This window comes from Rhyacophila brunnea, unplaced genomic scaffold (assembly GCF_057557595.1).
Source record: "Rhyacophila brunnea isolate RB1 unplaced genomic scaffold, BYU_Rbru_1.0 scaffold_8, whole genome shotgun sequence".
Taxonomy (NCBI): domain Eukaryota; kingdom Metazoa; phylum Arthropoda; class Insecta; order Trichoptera; family Rhyacophilidae; genus Rhyacophila; species Rhyacophila brunnea.
In genome coordinates this window covers 37684387-37702127 of record NW_028233350.1, presented here as the reverse complement: position 1 = coordinate 37702127, position 17741 = coordinate 37684387, and the positions used below count along the sequence as shown (strand labels likewise).

Here is a 17741-nt window from a genome sequence, read left to right as displayed (position 1 = left end):
TTGTTACAGCAAGAAATAATATTCAAAAATTAGTTGTAAATATAAATAATCATTATTTAAATGACATGGGCCAATAGATACAACCCATATTCAATATTTTATTGATATTATGAAAAGTAAAAAGCTACACCAAATGGGCGTAAGGGATGACTTAATAGAGAAAAACAATAAATACTATTCTAATAGTAACACCAAGACACAATCTGTTCTAGAGAGCCAGTCAGAAGAATACTATCCTACTAAATTTAGCATAATACGGAAGCTGCTAAATAAGTTATTTCTGTAAAAGAAAAAAATCTGTCCAATTTAGATTTTATTCTGACAAATTGATATTTTATACTTACCATTAATCATTTAAATAATTCCCTATGCTTGTTTAAATAATTCCATAGTGATTATTTTAATGCTTACCAATAATCATTTTTTACTTGCTGTTAATATTAAATAATTGCCACTATTTTAATAAAATACTTGCTAATTTTTATTAAAACACTTGCTGTTTTTGCATATAATAATATGTTCTACACATATACTTCCCAAATAATTTGAAGCCTTAAATTAACGTATTGTATTTTGATGAGAATATTGACGCGCTAAAGTTGACACAACAACACAAGGCAATACTCAATTTTCCATTCGTCGTGAAAATGATCAATTTTGACCTTTTTTGTATACTCATTGCACGAATCGTCAAACTACTATCTTACTATGCAAATAGTCTACTTCGGGAGGGTAAGAGAAAACTACGCCTCCGTTTAAAGCGCGGAGATTCACACCTTATCTTTCTTTCACTCCCACTGCAGGATGTGAGTGTTGTAGCACGAATTAAGTGATATTATGAGGTCACGCGGTCTTTTTCGTGGCTAAATTGAAAACCAATTTCACCAGAATTTGAATTTACATGCGCCTGTCAACTACATACGTGGTCGCAGCCATGATCTGTTCTGGGTCAGAACCGTTTCCTCGTGTCAAGCCTATTAGACACCATTAGCGAGGGGTGCAAGACTTGTCAATGCGCTCCCCAAAGACGTAGTCACTTCATTTTCAGTAACGTGCTGTGTATTTTATTTTCTAAATTTTATTTTTCTGTATAGAATTGTACTTAGGTTTTTTTATATTTTCTTTTTCTCTTGTGAGGGTAATATTTGTTATAATGTAAATATCATAATGTGAACGTCTTGAATTTAGATTTGTTATGTCCACAATGTTTTGTTTTCTTAAGTAAATAAATATAACCTGATTAAAGAATTAAAAATAAAATGGTTTATGCAATTTAATGCTTCATCTCAAAAATCTCAATGTATCCATGTTATATTTAAACTGAATGTACACACTTTTTACATATTCATGACTAAATTCCTATGAACCTAGGTGCGATCGACCAAAATCCATCCAGCGAACTATGTGTTGGACATGACCGTCATATACCTACGATACATATACATTTAGGTCAATATTTTAATCATATAATTTTGAACAACTTTGATTCGACCACACATCTTTCACGTCTTGCTCGATGCCACACCCAGTATATTATCTTGTTTACTGCCCAAACTATCGGAACTTTGCGGTAATGCGGTTCATTTGCGAAGTTCTTTCGAATGACACACGAAAAAGTTCGTTTGAAAATAATTTAATAACATGCATAAACGGGGATAATCCGTCGCTGCGCTTCTGTTTGTAAATTCACTTGTCTTTCAAATAAGAATTTCTCACGGCTAAAATGTAATATAGATAGTTTTTTTTTGCGATACGGTGAATCAATTGCGCGATGTTTCCTATTATCACGAAGAAAAACATCACAGTAGCCACTCGACATCATGCAATCGCTTGAAGAAAATAAAGAGATTTCTTCGTAGCCTTTCATAAAATTCTAACAAGACTATAAAAGCCAGCGATGCCAAATTAATGGTTTATTGTCGGATCTAACATTTTTAATAGGTTTGAAAAATACGCATCTAGCGTATGACGTTAAATTTATTGTTTTTCGTCACCGTAAACTGTTTAAAATTTCTCTATAAAAAGTTTGAATTTTCCACTAGATTTTTTTCAAATTCGACATGCGTTGTACCTTATATCTTATCAATAAAATATGTAACATACGATATTTAATTATGGCAAAATGTCGTACCTGCATTAATTTTTAATTCTGTAACTAAATTATAATCTTCAATTTTTATTCCCACGTAAACAATGTTCATAACTATAACATATTTTTTTCTGAAATGAAAGTTTCTAGTCATTATTAAACTAACTGTGAAAATCTACCATTTTCTCTGTCAAGTAGCTTTTTTATTAGCCTATCTGATCTGGCATATTTTTGTCAATGACAATAAATGCCAAAACTGATAAAAAAGCTCATAATTTTATCAAACAAAACTAAAATAGTAAACTGTACATTATCTGGTCCTCTGGAATTATTAGATTTATATAATAATATATTACTTAATAAATTTAATATGCCAGACGTGGAGAATCCACCTGAGTGTATGCAGGACAGAAAAAAATGAACGAAGGATTCTTTTCATCTGTAATCAAGAAACAAATAGTTATAATTTATAGTATATCCATTTTTGAATTTGCTACAATTTGAACATATGAATCTTTGACTCACACGTACAGATGTGTGTGTTTAAAGGATGTTGCACATCGTTAATATATGTATTATAAAAAGGTCAGTTTATGGAGCTAGATAACAAATCAACTAAGTACTAACATTTTCCATATTCAGTCAATACCTACATTTTCATATTCATGCAATTTTTAACCCTTGCGAAGTTATAGTTAAAGTGCTTTCCCCCCCTTTAAGGTAGAGTAGACAGACTTTGTTTATATAGGGACCATTCCACATAACACTTCCGGTCACTCCACATAGGCTTTCACGTGTGATTATATAAGTAATTACGTTTTTACGTAGCGGGATTCTGCGTTATTATTTGAAACAACCGATCACTCACATTTTCAGAGTTCTTAGTCTTTCTGGCCGTCAAAAACGTAATGTCGAAACAATTACCGTACGATACGTTGTAGCCAGATATAAAACAGCATGTTAAAATGATAATAATGTACATGGCCGATTTCCAACCGCTCGCGCCACTAGAACCATTGCTTGAAATTGACTCTACATATATAGTGGTGTCTGAACACCTGTCTGGTTCTGCAAAGTTTTTTCTTGGCGTGTGAGTTCATTGTACCTTTGCCATTATTTTCTTGCTGTTGTCTACTTCTAATAGGCTCCGCACGAAAGCTCACTCGAGACTTTAAAACGAGCTTTTAACCCTTTACCACTTTTCGCATTCACTATCAAAGCTCATGGTTATTACCTTGATTTATAATACCAATAATGTAAATTATTTCTACTCATCGTTAATCACGTAAGTCAAATTTCGTTAACGGAAGTTATTAATAGTTTGTTGATGTCATTGTCATTCATCCATTACTCATTAGTGAAGTTATATCTATTGAATATTTAATTTATACCACCATGTAGCTAAAATTAGCAAAAAACGGGATATGTTGCAGATATTGCGGAAAGTGGTGGACTACTGGCGATTCACTCGTTTTTTCATTGTCCTTAACGGCCCACATTCCCAGCGTAGGTCAAAATGGAGATGTTATGGTATTTTCAAAGCATTAGCCTGAACATTGCTTAAACGTTGTAGATAATATATTTATATAATTTTGAAGGCTTATTATCCTTTATATTTATTTTAAACATTTGATGACTACATAAAGTATTTTTATTACATAAAATAGTATTCTTTTAAACCTCTCGATCTAATGTTTTAGAATATAGTTATATTTCAGTACATCCATGTGCAGTGGTGTTAAGATTTTTTAGATTTATTAATTTTTAAACGCATTTATAAAACCATAAGTAAAATTTATGTTAACAATATTATATAGTGAAATATTTACGATAAAAAAATATATTTTATAATCTCTGTGATCCAAAATTTGACAAGAATTAGGCATTTTATTATTCAAAAAATGGGCACGATTAACACATTTGAAGATAATTCGAAAGATATTGATTATAAGCTTCTTTGACCATTCAAATATGATAAAACATCCTACGAATCATGATTGTTTTATAATAATTATTGACCTAAAACTAAGGTAGTATTTTCTTTTTGAAATACGCCATTTCTATCGGCATTTCCCAGTGGTTAAGCTACAGCATACGGCCGTAGCCATAAATTGACTTACTATAACTGAAGTAGGGAGTAAAATCATGTTAACGAGCGTGTTTGAACATGTACCTAACCGAAAAAAAATCCACTGCACATGGATGTACTGAAATATGACTATATTCTAAAACATTAGATCGAGAGGTTTAAAAGAATACTATGTTATGTAATAAAAATACTTTATGCAGTCATCAAATGTTTAAAATAAATAGAAAGGATAATAAGGCTTCAAAATTATATAAATAGATTATCTACAACGTTTAAGGAATGTCCAGGCTAATGCTTTGAAAATACCATAAAATCTCCATTTTGACCGACGTGGGCATGTGGGCCTTTAAGAAAACTTACTGAATAGTAACTGTATGACAGCGGTAGCGAAGCGATAGCACGCGTACTGAGTTTGGCACATGCAGCAATTATTATGAAACCTCAACCAGGACGTTTTGCGACAACATTATAAAGGATACCAACAAGCGTCGAAAAAAAAATTGCCTACAAAATTATAGAATACGTCTCAGACATTGTCGAAATCCGTTCCTTTAACTGGAGTCTATGGATGATGGACTAGTTCGTTACGTGCCTGACCAGGAAACACGAAGCATTTGGTGTCGACATCTATTGCCTTCTTCTCACTTACAAGTTGCCCTCAGTGTCCATGACGTCATTGCCATGACCGAACAAAAATATGTAAAAAAATTTAGAGCATCATTTTCGGGGCAATTCAGATTCTTGATCCTCCCATATATTGGTAAGACGTGTACGCCTTCTTAGGTCTCCTTCAAAACAGCCCTTTCCACTGATAGTCGATCCCAGATATATAAGCTCGTCGAGGGAAATTATACGAACATGAAAAATCACGAAAAGGTGATGAGGTCATAGTACATAGGTACTGGGTAATTTTGAAGACACTGTATTTTCATTTTATAGCGGAAAAGCTTAGTTTTTTTAGGAAACCTTTATTATTATTACTAAAAAAATGTCTCAATTTGGATTTTGGAAGGGTAATTTTCTTTAGAGGAAAAACACTAAGATATTCATTCATTATTACAAATATATTGTTTTAGTTTTTTTTCACACAACCATAAAAAAGGTTAGCTACCCTTGTTGTAGTTAGTGATAGGAAAAATAAGGATAAGTATGACAGCACAGAGTTTACAACCGTTTTATAAAAAAATACTTAGGTACATCACTATATTCCATCCCTGTTTTATCATTACCTATTTGTTTTGACAATAGATTAATGGTGCCTGCAGGTTCACTTCCTAAGTAGTCCTCAATGATAAAAGATTTAGATTGCACCCTTTTACGCCTTGCTTATAATCCTTAATCTATGGTTTCACCCAACCAACTAGTTTCGTAATACCAACTCCTTTCCAAGTTGTTCGAAGTTCTAAGCTACAGAGTGCAGCTATAAACCCTATCGAAATAGCTTAGAAATTAGATGTTTTACGACCATCCTTGCGTGTTGCCTTTTCCTGGATAACTAATTATTATTGCGCTTTTTATAACAGTAGCGTTTCGATTTTTTTTATGAAAAGGTATACAACTAGCAAGTCGACTTATTTATTTCTTTTTAAGTAATCAGTAATACAATAACAATGATATTGACATGCTATTATACTGTTCGTGTTTGCAGTTTACTTTCTTCTTGCAATTTAAGTACGATTATTCTCACATGATTTATGCTGGAATCAAATATTTTTTTTCTCTACGTTTACAGCAATTTGACAGTCGTGATAGTAAACGGTTCGAATGCACTTTTTCTTGCAGAATAGTCATGCAGACGTTTGGTAGTAATTTATTGCGCGATTAGTCAATGGAGTATGGCTTTTAAAATATTTTTTTTTATAAATCAAAGCATGTAGTTTTTAGCAATTATTCGTTAGAAGGACCGGTATCGTATGTCGTGTCCGGAAAATTGTATGTATGTAGTAAAGTTGTCCGTATCGTAAACAGATGGCCGGAACTCGTTAAAAATACGTAACGAAACCCACCGGAATACAAGGGTGAGACAGAAGAAAATAGTTAGCTGAGTAAATTAGAAAAGCAATCATATCGTATATTATTTACATAATATTCAGAATAATTTTGAAGTAAGTTAGCAATTAGTAGGTGCTCGTAATTATCAATTCGTACCTGTTTATATCAAATATCGTACATAATGACTAGGCGGCTGTTCAAATTTAAAACATGACGAGGGACATTTTGTACCTATTTTTAAATACACATGACTATGTTTTACAATTCTTTCATTTTTAAGACATTTACCATTAAAAAAACATACCAACTAGGTTTTGCCGCTGGTTTATAAATTCATTACACAGTATCAAAACCAAGTAGGGGCGCGGGGCGCTTTTTTGGATTGTGGCACTTTTTTCTCGAGTCTTATTGGTTTACATTTTTACTAGGTATGTTGGTAGTTAGAATTTAGGTTTTGTTTTATCATAAAAGGGCTCAAAATCAATCAGTGAATTGGGCCTAAATCCACTACTGCTAATAAATGTATTATTTATTTGAAATTTATTAATACTAAGGTTTCGAATCAAATTTGTGTACTTACACATAGAGTTGGGTATTTCCCGAGAAAATCTCAATCTCAAAATTTGAGATTTCCCGAAATGATGAAATTTGGAATTCTCGAGATTCAGGATTTCCAGAAAAGAATTCTCGAGATATCGGGAAATTTCAAAAAAAACCTGTAAAAAATCCCAAAATCAGTGTAAAAACAGACAAATTCCAAAAAAATAAACACAGACTGTCAATCGCTGCGTCTGACAATCGCGTACGTTTTTGAGACACAAAATTCCCTGACGTTGAAAAATTGCGCTCATTTTGAGTCGAAGTTGGCTTAATTGTGTTAAATGCCCCGATCAGTCTGTGAACATTTTATGTTTTCTGTCTACTTTTTTCATATAGAAAAATCGTTTTTCAATTAATGTTTCATAATAAAGGATTCCCGACAAAAGATTCTTGAGATCCGGGATTTCCCGAAATGCTAAAAATTTCAATTCTCGAGTTTCGGGATTGAAAATCTCTAAAATTTCTCGAGAATTCCCATCGGGAAATTCTCGAAACCCAACTGTACTTACACACTCTGTTTTCAATTTGGGAATCCATTAATTCTTGTATAAAGGTCATACAACAGTGATAACGTTGAGAAACCATTTTGTTTAAATTTGGTACCTATATCGATAGGAAATTATACATAAAACTTATTAAATATGTTATTTTTTAATAATTATAACGACAAGATTCATTAAGACATGGTTTTTGGCTTTCTTGAACATTTTTTTTCTGAAGTGCCTTATTGGGTTTTGAATTTTGACAAGCGTAGGTAAGTACCTATATCGTGTAGTCATGCGTATTTTATTGCACGTCGCTTTTCTACAATAAAGATACTATGAAATACGTTTGCATGTGCTATTACATACTTATAAATATATAAAGTGATTTTTCAAACATTACCTGGCCATTATTTGCAGTCATTGTAGATTTTTACAGGGCATTTAGATGAATATCGAATCAATTTATTACTTTGTAATTATAATTTAGTAGTTAGATTATAATTAGGTTCATACTATTTAAATTATCGTCGTTGTTTTGTAAAAAGGGCGAATTAACCAAAATGCTATTTTACAGGAGGAGGATTTTTAACTTTTGACATTTATTTGTTTATTACCTGTGGATGATTATAAATATCTAACAAGTTTATAATAAAGCTTAGAAAGAATATTGTCATTACAATATGCATTATTATATAAGATTTTAAAAGGCCTAATATGTCACATTCGCTTTTTATTCGTAATTTCAATTAATTTAATTTTAGTCGATTATCGTTTTTTAAGTACTTTCCTGCGGAGATACAAATTCGCCGTTTTCACACAACAAAACTAGTGGGGTACATATTGTATTTTCATTAAAATCTCGATTTCGCCAAAATGGTTGATTCGCCCTTTTTACAAAACAGCGACGTTCTCATCATTCGAATATATGCATACATGAATATTTTATAATTATTCGTTTCCACGCCACTGAAACTTGCTCATAAAAGTTTCCTTCTTAAGGATTTTAGAATTTTCGCCATTACATCAATGCCACAAATATGTTTAAACTTTGTTAGTTAGAACTTGTCACCATAACTGATTGTTATAATAGGTCTATATTTTAAGTTAGAGATTACACTGCTCCAGCTTACACGAAAGATTGACTATACTACGCGAGAAATATTATCGTTACTTTTGTATACATATTATTTTTTCATGTGTTTTCCTTTTCGTGCTTTTCTTTCTTTCATAATGATGTTGTAGAGCGGTAGACTTTTTAAATTAAAAATGTGGTATTTTGAGTTACAAAAATCTTAGATAGTGTTAGTGAGGTATGTCAATGACGTACCAAGGTATTTTTGAACCCAGGGCAGTAACAAAAATTGTATCCCTAACGTAATACAAAACATGTAAATATACTACACATATCTGTAGCGAAGGGTGGACTGTGGAGATCTGCCATAAATAGTGCAAACTAAACTTTGTCAGTCATACTTATTTGTTTCAATGAACTAAGAATACAAATTGCAGATGGTTAGCTTTTAAAATTTATTTAAATCCTGCCAAAAACAAACCACGATAGTACCTATCTGGAGGTGGATGTAGGCTATGAAAATCCGACAAAAAAAATAATAACATTTCAGTTCACCAGTGTTCGGTTACCATCAACAGATTTCAATACCACCAATTAAATAAGTAATAATATAAAAGTTTTAAAAATGTGCGTCCTCCTAAAATGGAACAACAAAATTAGGGATCACCATTTTCTTCATTTACGAGTAGATACCTAGGTACTTGGTGATAAATAAAAAAATGAATTTTAAACATAAACTATAATAACCAGAGAAAAGTCGAAACAATCAATAGGCAATAATTGAAAACTATTTTTTTAAATAATAAAAAAGAAGGACGCAGGCCGATTTTTTAACAATATGGAAAATATTCTATTTTTATCGTAATCATAAGAAGAATCGTTATCTCTATAATGTGGTAATTTCAGTATAAATTTTCCGTTTCGGTATTTCTGCTTTCTTTTCTTACAATTTTCCACGATCTGGTAACACTGCACTGATGTTTGGTAAACAATTTAGAATATATTATTATTATACCAGAGTTGAGTGTACGTAAAAAAAAGGGTAAATTACAATGTTATAGGTATCTTAAGCAAAGCATATATAGGCCTCCAAAGTGTGGAGTTTCTATTATTTTTTTGTAGATAATAAAAGGAATAGTTGTTTGGCTTTAGTTAAATAGTAATTCTCCCTACCCATTGGGTCTTTGCACTGTAGCAATATTAATATACATTAAACACAACCACATGGATTTATTTGTATGTAGGTACTAATTACCACTTCGGAAAAGTGCTTAATGACTTTCTTCCTTTTGAGAATTGGTCAAATGGCTTCGGCCATTTTTCCTTTGTATAAATATGTACTTGCCTACCTACTTACTACCCAAAGACGGATGTAAAGCATGAAAAAGTTGTGCCCAGGTTACGTGTCGCATCTATTAATAGTCCTTTACAATAAAGGTAACATAATTCCCATATGAATCGTGATCAGCTTTGTTTCCTGAAATCCAGGGCGGGCCGACTGAATCCCGCTTGGGCGGCTCGGTGGGCGGATGCCACCGCCTGGTACGGCGGCCCATCAACCATATCGATTCTTTTTTCGCTCCTCCTTGCATATAATTCCCTTCCGAGAGATATTATTTCATATTGATTTCTTTACGGGCCGGCCCCCTCGCACGTGCTCTCTGCATCGACACCTCGCAAATCCACGTGGACTTGCACCACTTGCCAACGGTTTTTCAAATTTGGAATTGGGGCGAGAACTGTGCGAAAGATTTTTTCGGTATTCATTGGGGAAGGCCATTAGTGATTGCATTATTTTGTAGCCATGATTATAAGCCTGATTTTGAATACAACTTAATAAGCTATGAGACCGTAAAATCACCAATAGGAGATAAGTGTGAGACGAAAATTCGTAACGAAATATCGTATAAAAATGTGTCAGGGTAGGTAGCATGATATTTTTTTTTCTATTTATTACATTTATGACTACTGTTGTATTATGTATTAAATAATTTAATCCTGGAAAAGTTAACAAACAAGGAAGGCAAAATTACAAATTTTAAGTGGGTAGGTACCTACCTACTGATACTAATTACGCAGTGTCGAAAATGTTTCTGCTTAAAATGTTTCAAAAATTGATAATCAATCTTGAAAAATTCTAAAATGTTAAGTTTCACTTAAAATTAGTATTCGGCACGATATAGGGTTGTCAACTTTTTTTTAGAAAATTCCGGGACATTTTCCCGAAACTAAATAAAATTACTAATAGTACACTACACTCTCAGTAATCCGCCGCTCGATTATCCGACAAATACTATAATCCGCCGTTATTTTACTAGTTACATCACAAAATCAAACTCTAAAATTCGCCGGTATTCGTATGTAAAATTCAATAGTCCGCCGCGTGCCTATATCAGCTGTCCGCTGTCGTATTTAATGTAGCTATCGGAAGTGAGATGGTATAAAGAACCGGAGGGTAGGTTTGTTTGACTCCAATAATAAGATGAGTGATGCGTGAATGAAATGAACCCTGGTTTTATTATCTCCTTCCAAATAAATATCAATTTAATTATTACAGGTAAGTTTACAGATTCATAATTTAGCTGAGTGGAATCACGTGTATAAGTTCTGGTGAATTGCGAAGTCGACCGGGCGAAGTTGAACGATAACCTTACGGTTAAGTCTTTGATAACTGACTGACAATTGATTTCATGTAATTAGTATTTTTATAGTGATTCGATACAATAGAAAATGCTGCTATCACTATTTGGATATTTTGATAATCATGCTTTGTTGTGTAATGCATAGCTTGTTTGTAAATTATAAATAATTGATTTTAATTTTAGACAATTAAGCACTTTTTAATTATTAGGCACGGTTGATTTTCATATAAACAATTTTGTGCATATCATGATGTTTTGTAAATTATAAATAATTGATTGATATAATTATTGAATTATTTTGCTAAATAAGCTTTCTTTTAAAAATTGATTGATTCACATAAATCGCTTGTTCTACTATTTCAACATTGTTATGTTGCAAGGTACATTGTAATTATAAATTAATGGTTTCCTGTCGAGTCATGTGGATGGTAGGGTATTGACCCCTACATAGCCGAGGCATGGAACAACCTACCGGGACGAGCAATAATTTAATCGGAAAAAAAGCTGTGGTCCTCCATGAATCAAGATGATGAAAACTGGGAACCGGAAGACTTAGTTCCATTAGAAGAATTAATTCAGAGGGCGATTGAAGACTCTGAAAAAATTTCTGTCTCTGAAAAAATGGAGTATTTCAAAAAAAATACTACCTTATTAGGTCAATAATTATTATATAGCAAACATTATTCGTAGAATGTTTATCACATTTGAAAGGTTAAAGACATAGCTTATAATCAGTATCTTTAGAATTATCTTAAAATGTGTAAATTTTGACCATATTTTGAATAATAAAATGCCTAATTCTTGTCAAATTTGGGATCACAGAGATTATCAATATATTTTTTTATCGTAAATATTTCACTATAATATTGTCGACATAAATGATACTGATGGTTTTATAAATGCTTTTAAAAAATAATAAATATAAAAAATCTTAACACCATTGCACATGGATATACTGAAATATGACTATATTCTAAAACATTAGATCGAGAGGTTTAAAAGAATACTATTTTCAAATATTTAAAATAAATATAAAAGTTAATAAGGCTTCAAAATTATATAAATAGATTATCTACAACGTTTAAGGAACGTCCAGGGTTATGCTCTGAAAATAGCATAACATCTTCATTTTGACGTACGCTGAGCATGTGGGCCGTTATTACAAAGTGATAATGTGTTATCTTGTAATCCGGGATTTTTGCGGTCTCGAAACATTTTTTTTTACGAAATTTGGAACTATATAGCCCGACAACATCGGATCGTCTGGAATCCATATACATGTCAAGAAATAAATTCTATACTTACCTACTTTTCTTACATCATTTTCTAGTCGCAGTTTTATTCTGTCGCTAGGTTCGGTTCAGGTGTAAACGCAGCCTAATGTATATTTTTAATACAAATATTGTACTACGTTAATTACCATCCACGTAAGGTACTCACTGAAAGAACCATGAGGTATTGATTTTAAATACCTAATAAATTAACAATTCAAAAGACCAAAGTTTGTTGCCTTTTTCTTGACGTTGTTTTTAATTTAACTAAAATGTTTTATTTGTAACACAATACGTTTGATGACTTCAGTAGATAGGTGAACTGAATCGTTTTTTTATTATTATATTGTTCACGTAGATCAATTATTGTTCAATAATATATAAGTAATAGTTGACTTCGCAATGGATGTAGTGAATTCACCTCTAGTATTTGTTGTATTAGGCGTGATTTAAAATTATTATTATGTATTAGATTTTGTTTGTGTAAATTGTAGCAATTGATAAGATTTAATGACAACATTTATTTGATTACGAGTTTATTTATGTTACAAGTGCAAGTTAGGTGCGTACCTAATACCATAGATAATCCTAATACATATTTTTCAATCTTATCATTCAAATTAAATGCTTCGTCAATCATAAAAAAATCATAATACTTTATTTAATAGTGCGCGCGCAGTCGCTCTGTTGGAACAGCTGCTGTAAATAAATTGAATTGTATTTTTAGTTCGTTGAATTCCCCGCTATTTCTAATTCACTAGTGTTATCTACGTAAATAAATGTATAATGTGATTTGACCGACGGGCAATATCGGGAAGAGTTGCCAAGCTGAAATTTTTCCCATAATTTTGAATATTCAGATTGTAATTATCTATGAGATTTATATACTTTATTTATATAAACTGGCATTTTACTCGATATGGTTTCATGTTAACGGTTAAAAATATGTAATAAAATAAATACATCAAGAATTAATGATAAATTATAAGTACTTTGAGATTTTTTTAAAGTTTCAGTTAAAACAAAAGAAGCCGTTATCCATACAACCAATTAAAAACATAATAGGAAGTAGTCTCAATAATGGTATAAAAACCGAAATTGCTATTGACTGGAAACATCTTCAATATACATAATTATTATATTAATGCATTGGACATAGTACAATTTTTATACAAAGAGAACTGGACAATTAATGGATTGATAGTAGCACATAAACTTGATGGATAATTCGTATATTTATTATGTGGTGTAAAAAATGTTATTCTAATTTTAAAAAATCAATTAATTTAAGATAAAAAAAAATATTTCGATCAGTCTAAAGCGTCAATGACATTGAGCTACTTTACGAGCTGCTTGTTGGCGAATTTACAATCTGCCTGTAAAGTCGCCCAGTATCATCATCGAACAAGCTAACAAGCAGATTGTAAACAATCTACCGAGAAAAGTTGAAAGCCGGTCAACTTTACACGTTACACGCCGGCGTGTGGGCCAACTGCGTCTGCGCAGTAGAGCGTAGTAGCGACCTCCCGGTAAAAAACGAACTGCGTTCTGTCTAAATAGTCGCTAGCTTGTTGGCTTCTCAGCGAATGGAAAGTTTTGTGTGTCATCATCATAATCGCAGTAGCTAAATCGCCCGCATTTAAATTCGCCAACAAACAGCTCGTAAAGTAGCTCAATGTAATTGACGCATTATGCGTCGTATGTTCTATGTTCGATGATGACACTGGGCGACTTTACAGGCAGATTGTAAATTCGCCAACAAGCAGCTCGTAAAGTAGCTCAATGTCATTGACGCTGTATGGGGAAATATGCTTTACGCTGTGGTAACACCACCGTTTTGTTCATTAATTGCTAACTTCATTATTTTAGGAACCGGCGTCAATGTGACAGTTATTCTGAATATCGAAAAATACTTGTTTTAATTTCAAGAAAATATCGATTCTTTGGTAAGTTGTCATATTATAATATCATTTGTGTATAAAATATTGTAGAATGCATCTGATTGTATCCAAATTAATCATACTAGCTGATAGCAGTGAGGTAACTAGGCGTAGCAAGGGCCCTGTCAGGCCCTGTTAATAATATTTTCAACACCACCTAAAATAACAAAAATGTTTGTCTCCATGGAAACTGTTGTCATGTTATGTCACTGACATGAAACACCCAGCTATTTATAACTAGGCTTTCATAATATAAAACCAGATAAGACACACTGCTTCCTGGGGATTTCCTGAAGTCTAATTATTATATTTCTCAATTTGAAGTTATAATCTATAATTTTGTGTTACTTAAAGTAAGGACTTCATTAATTTTGTTCAATTTAATTCCTTGTAAGTGAATAATGATCGTGAATATTATTCACATTGAATTTGTTATTATTATCTATGCATTCGTATTTGTATGTATTTAAATTTTATAATCTGAATATTAAAATAATATCTGTTATCTCTACTATATTATTATGATTGTTCATAGTTTGGTTACATAATACATTCCATTTAGCCATACTGTATGCCTTATGGAATATCTAATAAGTAAATGTATGTGACCATTTTACAAGAAAAATATTCATTGATTTTTCTCTTTTTTCCAGTGCAGACTGTCAGTTTAGGAGGTCCGCCGAATAAAAAACTCAAAATGGGCAGAAAGGTGACTGTTGCAGTGTGCACCTTGAACCAGTGGGCGATGGACTTTGAGGGAAACAAAAACAGAATCCTCCAGTCCATATCGCAGGCTGTAGAATTGGGTGCCGCGTACAGAACTGGACCAGAGCTGGAAGTAACGTAAGTTATGAGTGTATATTCTTTTTCTTTGTGATTAAAGATAATGATTATAAAATTTACCTTCATCCTTTATTTCTTTTACATTGCAGAGGTTACAGCTGCGAAGACCACTTCCATGAGCCCGATACATTCTTACACAGTTGGCAGGTGCTGCTGGAAGTGATGACAGCTCCCATCTGCCGAGATCTCTTGGTCGATTTGGGAATGCCTGTCCAGCATAAAAATGTGTCTTACAATTGCCGGGTGGTTTTCTTGAACAAGAAGGTTTTACTCATCCGCCCTAAGATGATCCTGTGTGAAGATGGCATCTACAGAGAGTCAAGATGGTTTTCTATGTGGACAAAGGTGATTTTCTTCATTATTTTGCATAGTGGATACTTTAGAACAGTGATTTCCAAACTGTCAGGCGCGGAGTGTTGCAAAGGAAAGCGCGAAAAGTTTAACACAAATGTAGCCACAGGTTTGCAGTTTGCAAATGCATAGTATATAACGAGCCTGGGGCCCGGGCATAACAGACATCACAAATTTAATCTAATAGTTTAAAAAAAGTCGCCGGCTACTTTATTTCAAAACTATTAAATATGTAGTTGAGCATTGCAATTTGATGTGATACCTATATGATGATTGCTATAGGTACTTAAATGATAACTCCCGTGTATAATTTAGGACACACTACTTTAGAGCACCACACTGCCCTTAACCTCAGCGATAGGTAGATTTTGGCCTGGGGGCCCGCTTCAGGATATGGGGCCCATGATAGAATCCATTTGTCAATGAACGATGATGAATTTGGATTGACTGCTATTCAATACGAAAAAATTGATAGAATTATCATGCGATAATTCATTGAAACAAAAATCCTAGTTCAATTTTGATTGAATCGAAGTGAAGAAATAATATAATACTTTGTCAAGGAAAGCAATGCAAGTTGTAAGTAAAGTAGGTACTGCTATACCATTCGTAACATCATATTTTTATGCGAATCGGGATTTTCTGCATTAGCTGCAATGAAATCCAAATATCGACCTCGTCTAGTAGAAAAAGAGCACTTTGTGCTAAGAAACAAGCACATCCATCGCGTGAAAAACAAATGAATTTAAAAATGAATATACTTAATAAAAGTACTTACTTAATCAAGTTATTTTTTCTTTGTTGTATTAAGTAGTACATTTTAGACTATTTAAAAAGGTGTCTGTATTATTTAATGAAATAAAGGGGGGGAGGCGCCAAGATTAGATTTTTTTTAAAAGGGAGGCTTTAGAAGGTGCAGGGTATCGTATTATTTACTAAATTTATTTTGCAATATATAATATAGATGAGTTATATATAGCTAATGTACACCAGTGACGAAGATTCCATACTAGGCGATTATTTAAAGCCTACCTTCTTAAGAAAAATTATTTTTAATTGCATATTGATGTGAGTAAATATCTGTAATATAATACCTAATTTTATTTTATAACATTTTAATTTGCCAACGACATCTGTCGTATATGTAGGAAAGTAGGAATGTTTTGTAAAGAAATTTTAATAAAAATATGCAACAGCGTGATATCTGTCTTATTTGCTGTGAATAGTGATATTTTTTTGTATGAACTTTATGTCACGTGACCTCAGTTTGTCTGGAGCAGTCTATACAGAACGATAGGCTCTGATGCAAAGGCCTAATATCTTTGCGTATAGGTAATATATTATTAAAATAATTAATAATTAGATAATTTATGGCATTCAATCACAATATAATATATTATAAATGAATTAAAAATACAAAATAATTTTTATCAATCTAATGATTTTTGATGTGTATAAATGGTTAGGAAAATACATAATTTAAACTCATCGCTCAATTTTATGTCGTTAGTGGGTTATTGAAATTTCATAAAATTAATGTGTACCTATTCATCAGTAGTAATATCATCTTATAATCTCTTTATTTCCCGTAAATATACGAGACATGTCTGTTTTTTTCCTCTGATGTCCACAGCTTGCCTCATTTCAAAAGTCACTCGCCACTGACGTACACAAATGTTGTATAGAAGACATGGTATATTGTTTATTATCTTCCTGTTTCATTAGGAGCGGGAGACTGAAGAATACTATCTTCCGAGAATAATTGCGAATGTGACCGGTCAAACGACAGTGCCTTTCGGTGATGCAGTCATTGCAACCAGAGATACTTGCATCGGATTTGAGATTTGCGAAGAACTTTGGAATCCTAAAAGGTGAACATAAAACCTTCTAATTGATTACTTGAGAGTACAGTCGCACTCGGTTATTACGATCACGGATATAGCGAGATCTCGGATGTAACGAGGAACCATTCGTTGACATTTTAGTTTATGATTTTCTCCATGCATTTATTCACTTTTATAACGAGCTCCATATCGGATATACGAAGCTAAAATATCGTCAAAAATCTTCTTAAAACTGTTAATGTGTCGATTGTTTAAAAACATTTCGACCCTAAGCAATAAAATCCGACTGGATAGGATGCCGCCGGGGTCGGATTATGTTTATCACTCGAGTTAAGTGTCTAAGTAACCTACCTAATTGGTTGTTTCGCCGACAATATTGAAAAAGTATCCACGCATATGGTTGAAATTCCATGTAAAAAATCCAAGGTTTGTGAAGTCGGTCGGTACCTACCAGCGTTCAGAACAATAAACAAATTCTTTTGTAGTTTATGAATGCCATGCTAGTTTCGGGGAAAAATTCTAA

The 17741-nt window shown here is 32.5% G+C and overlaps 1 protein-coding gene across 3 annotated transcripts in view; it reads left to right on the top strand.

Annotated features, from left to right (window-relative positions):
* Nucleotides 1-17741, top strand: part of Nadsyn (NAD synthetase) — a 108686-nt gene that overhangs the window by 74704 nt on the left and 16241 nt on the right. The window contains exons 3-6 of one of the 3 annotated variants that reach the window (XM_085959244.1): nt 14110-14186; nt 14839-15023; nt 15113-15368; nt 17100-17245. In XM_085959244.1, coding sequence (XP_085815370.1) covers nt 14878-15023; nt 15113-15368; nt 17100-17245 — 548 coding nt within the window. In that variant the 5' untranslated portion in view covers nt 14110-14186; nt 14839-14877. Of the gene's footprint in view, nt 1-14109; nt 14187-14833; nt 15024-15112; nt 15369-17099; nt 17246-17741 lie in introns of all 3 variants that reach the window. The other 2 variants (XM_085959243.1, XM_085959242.1) reach the window with 2 other exon arrangements.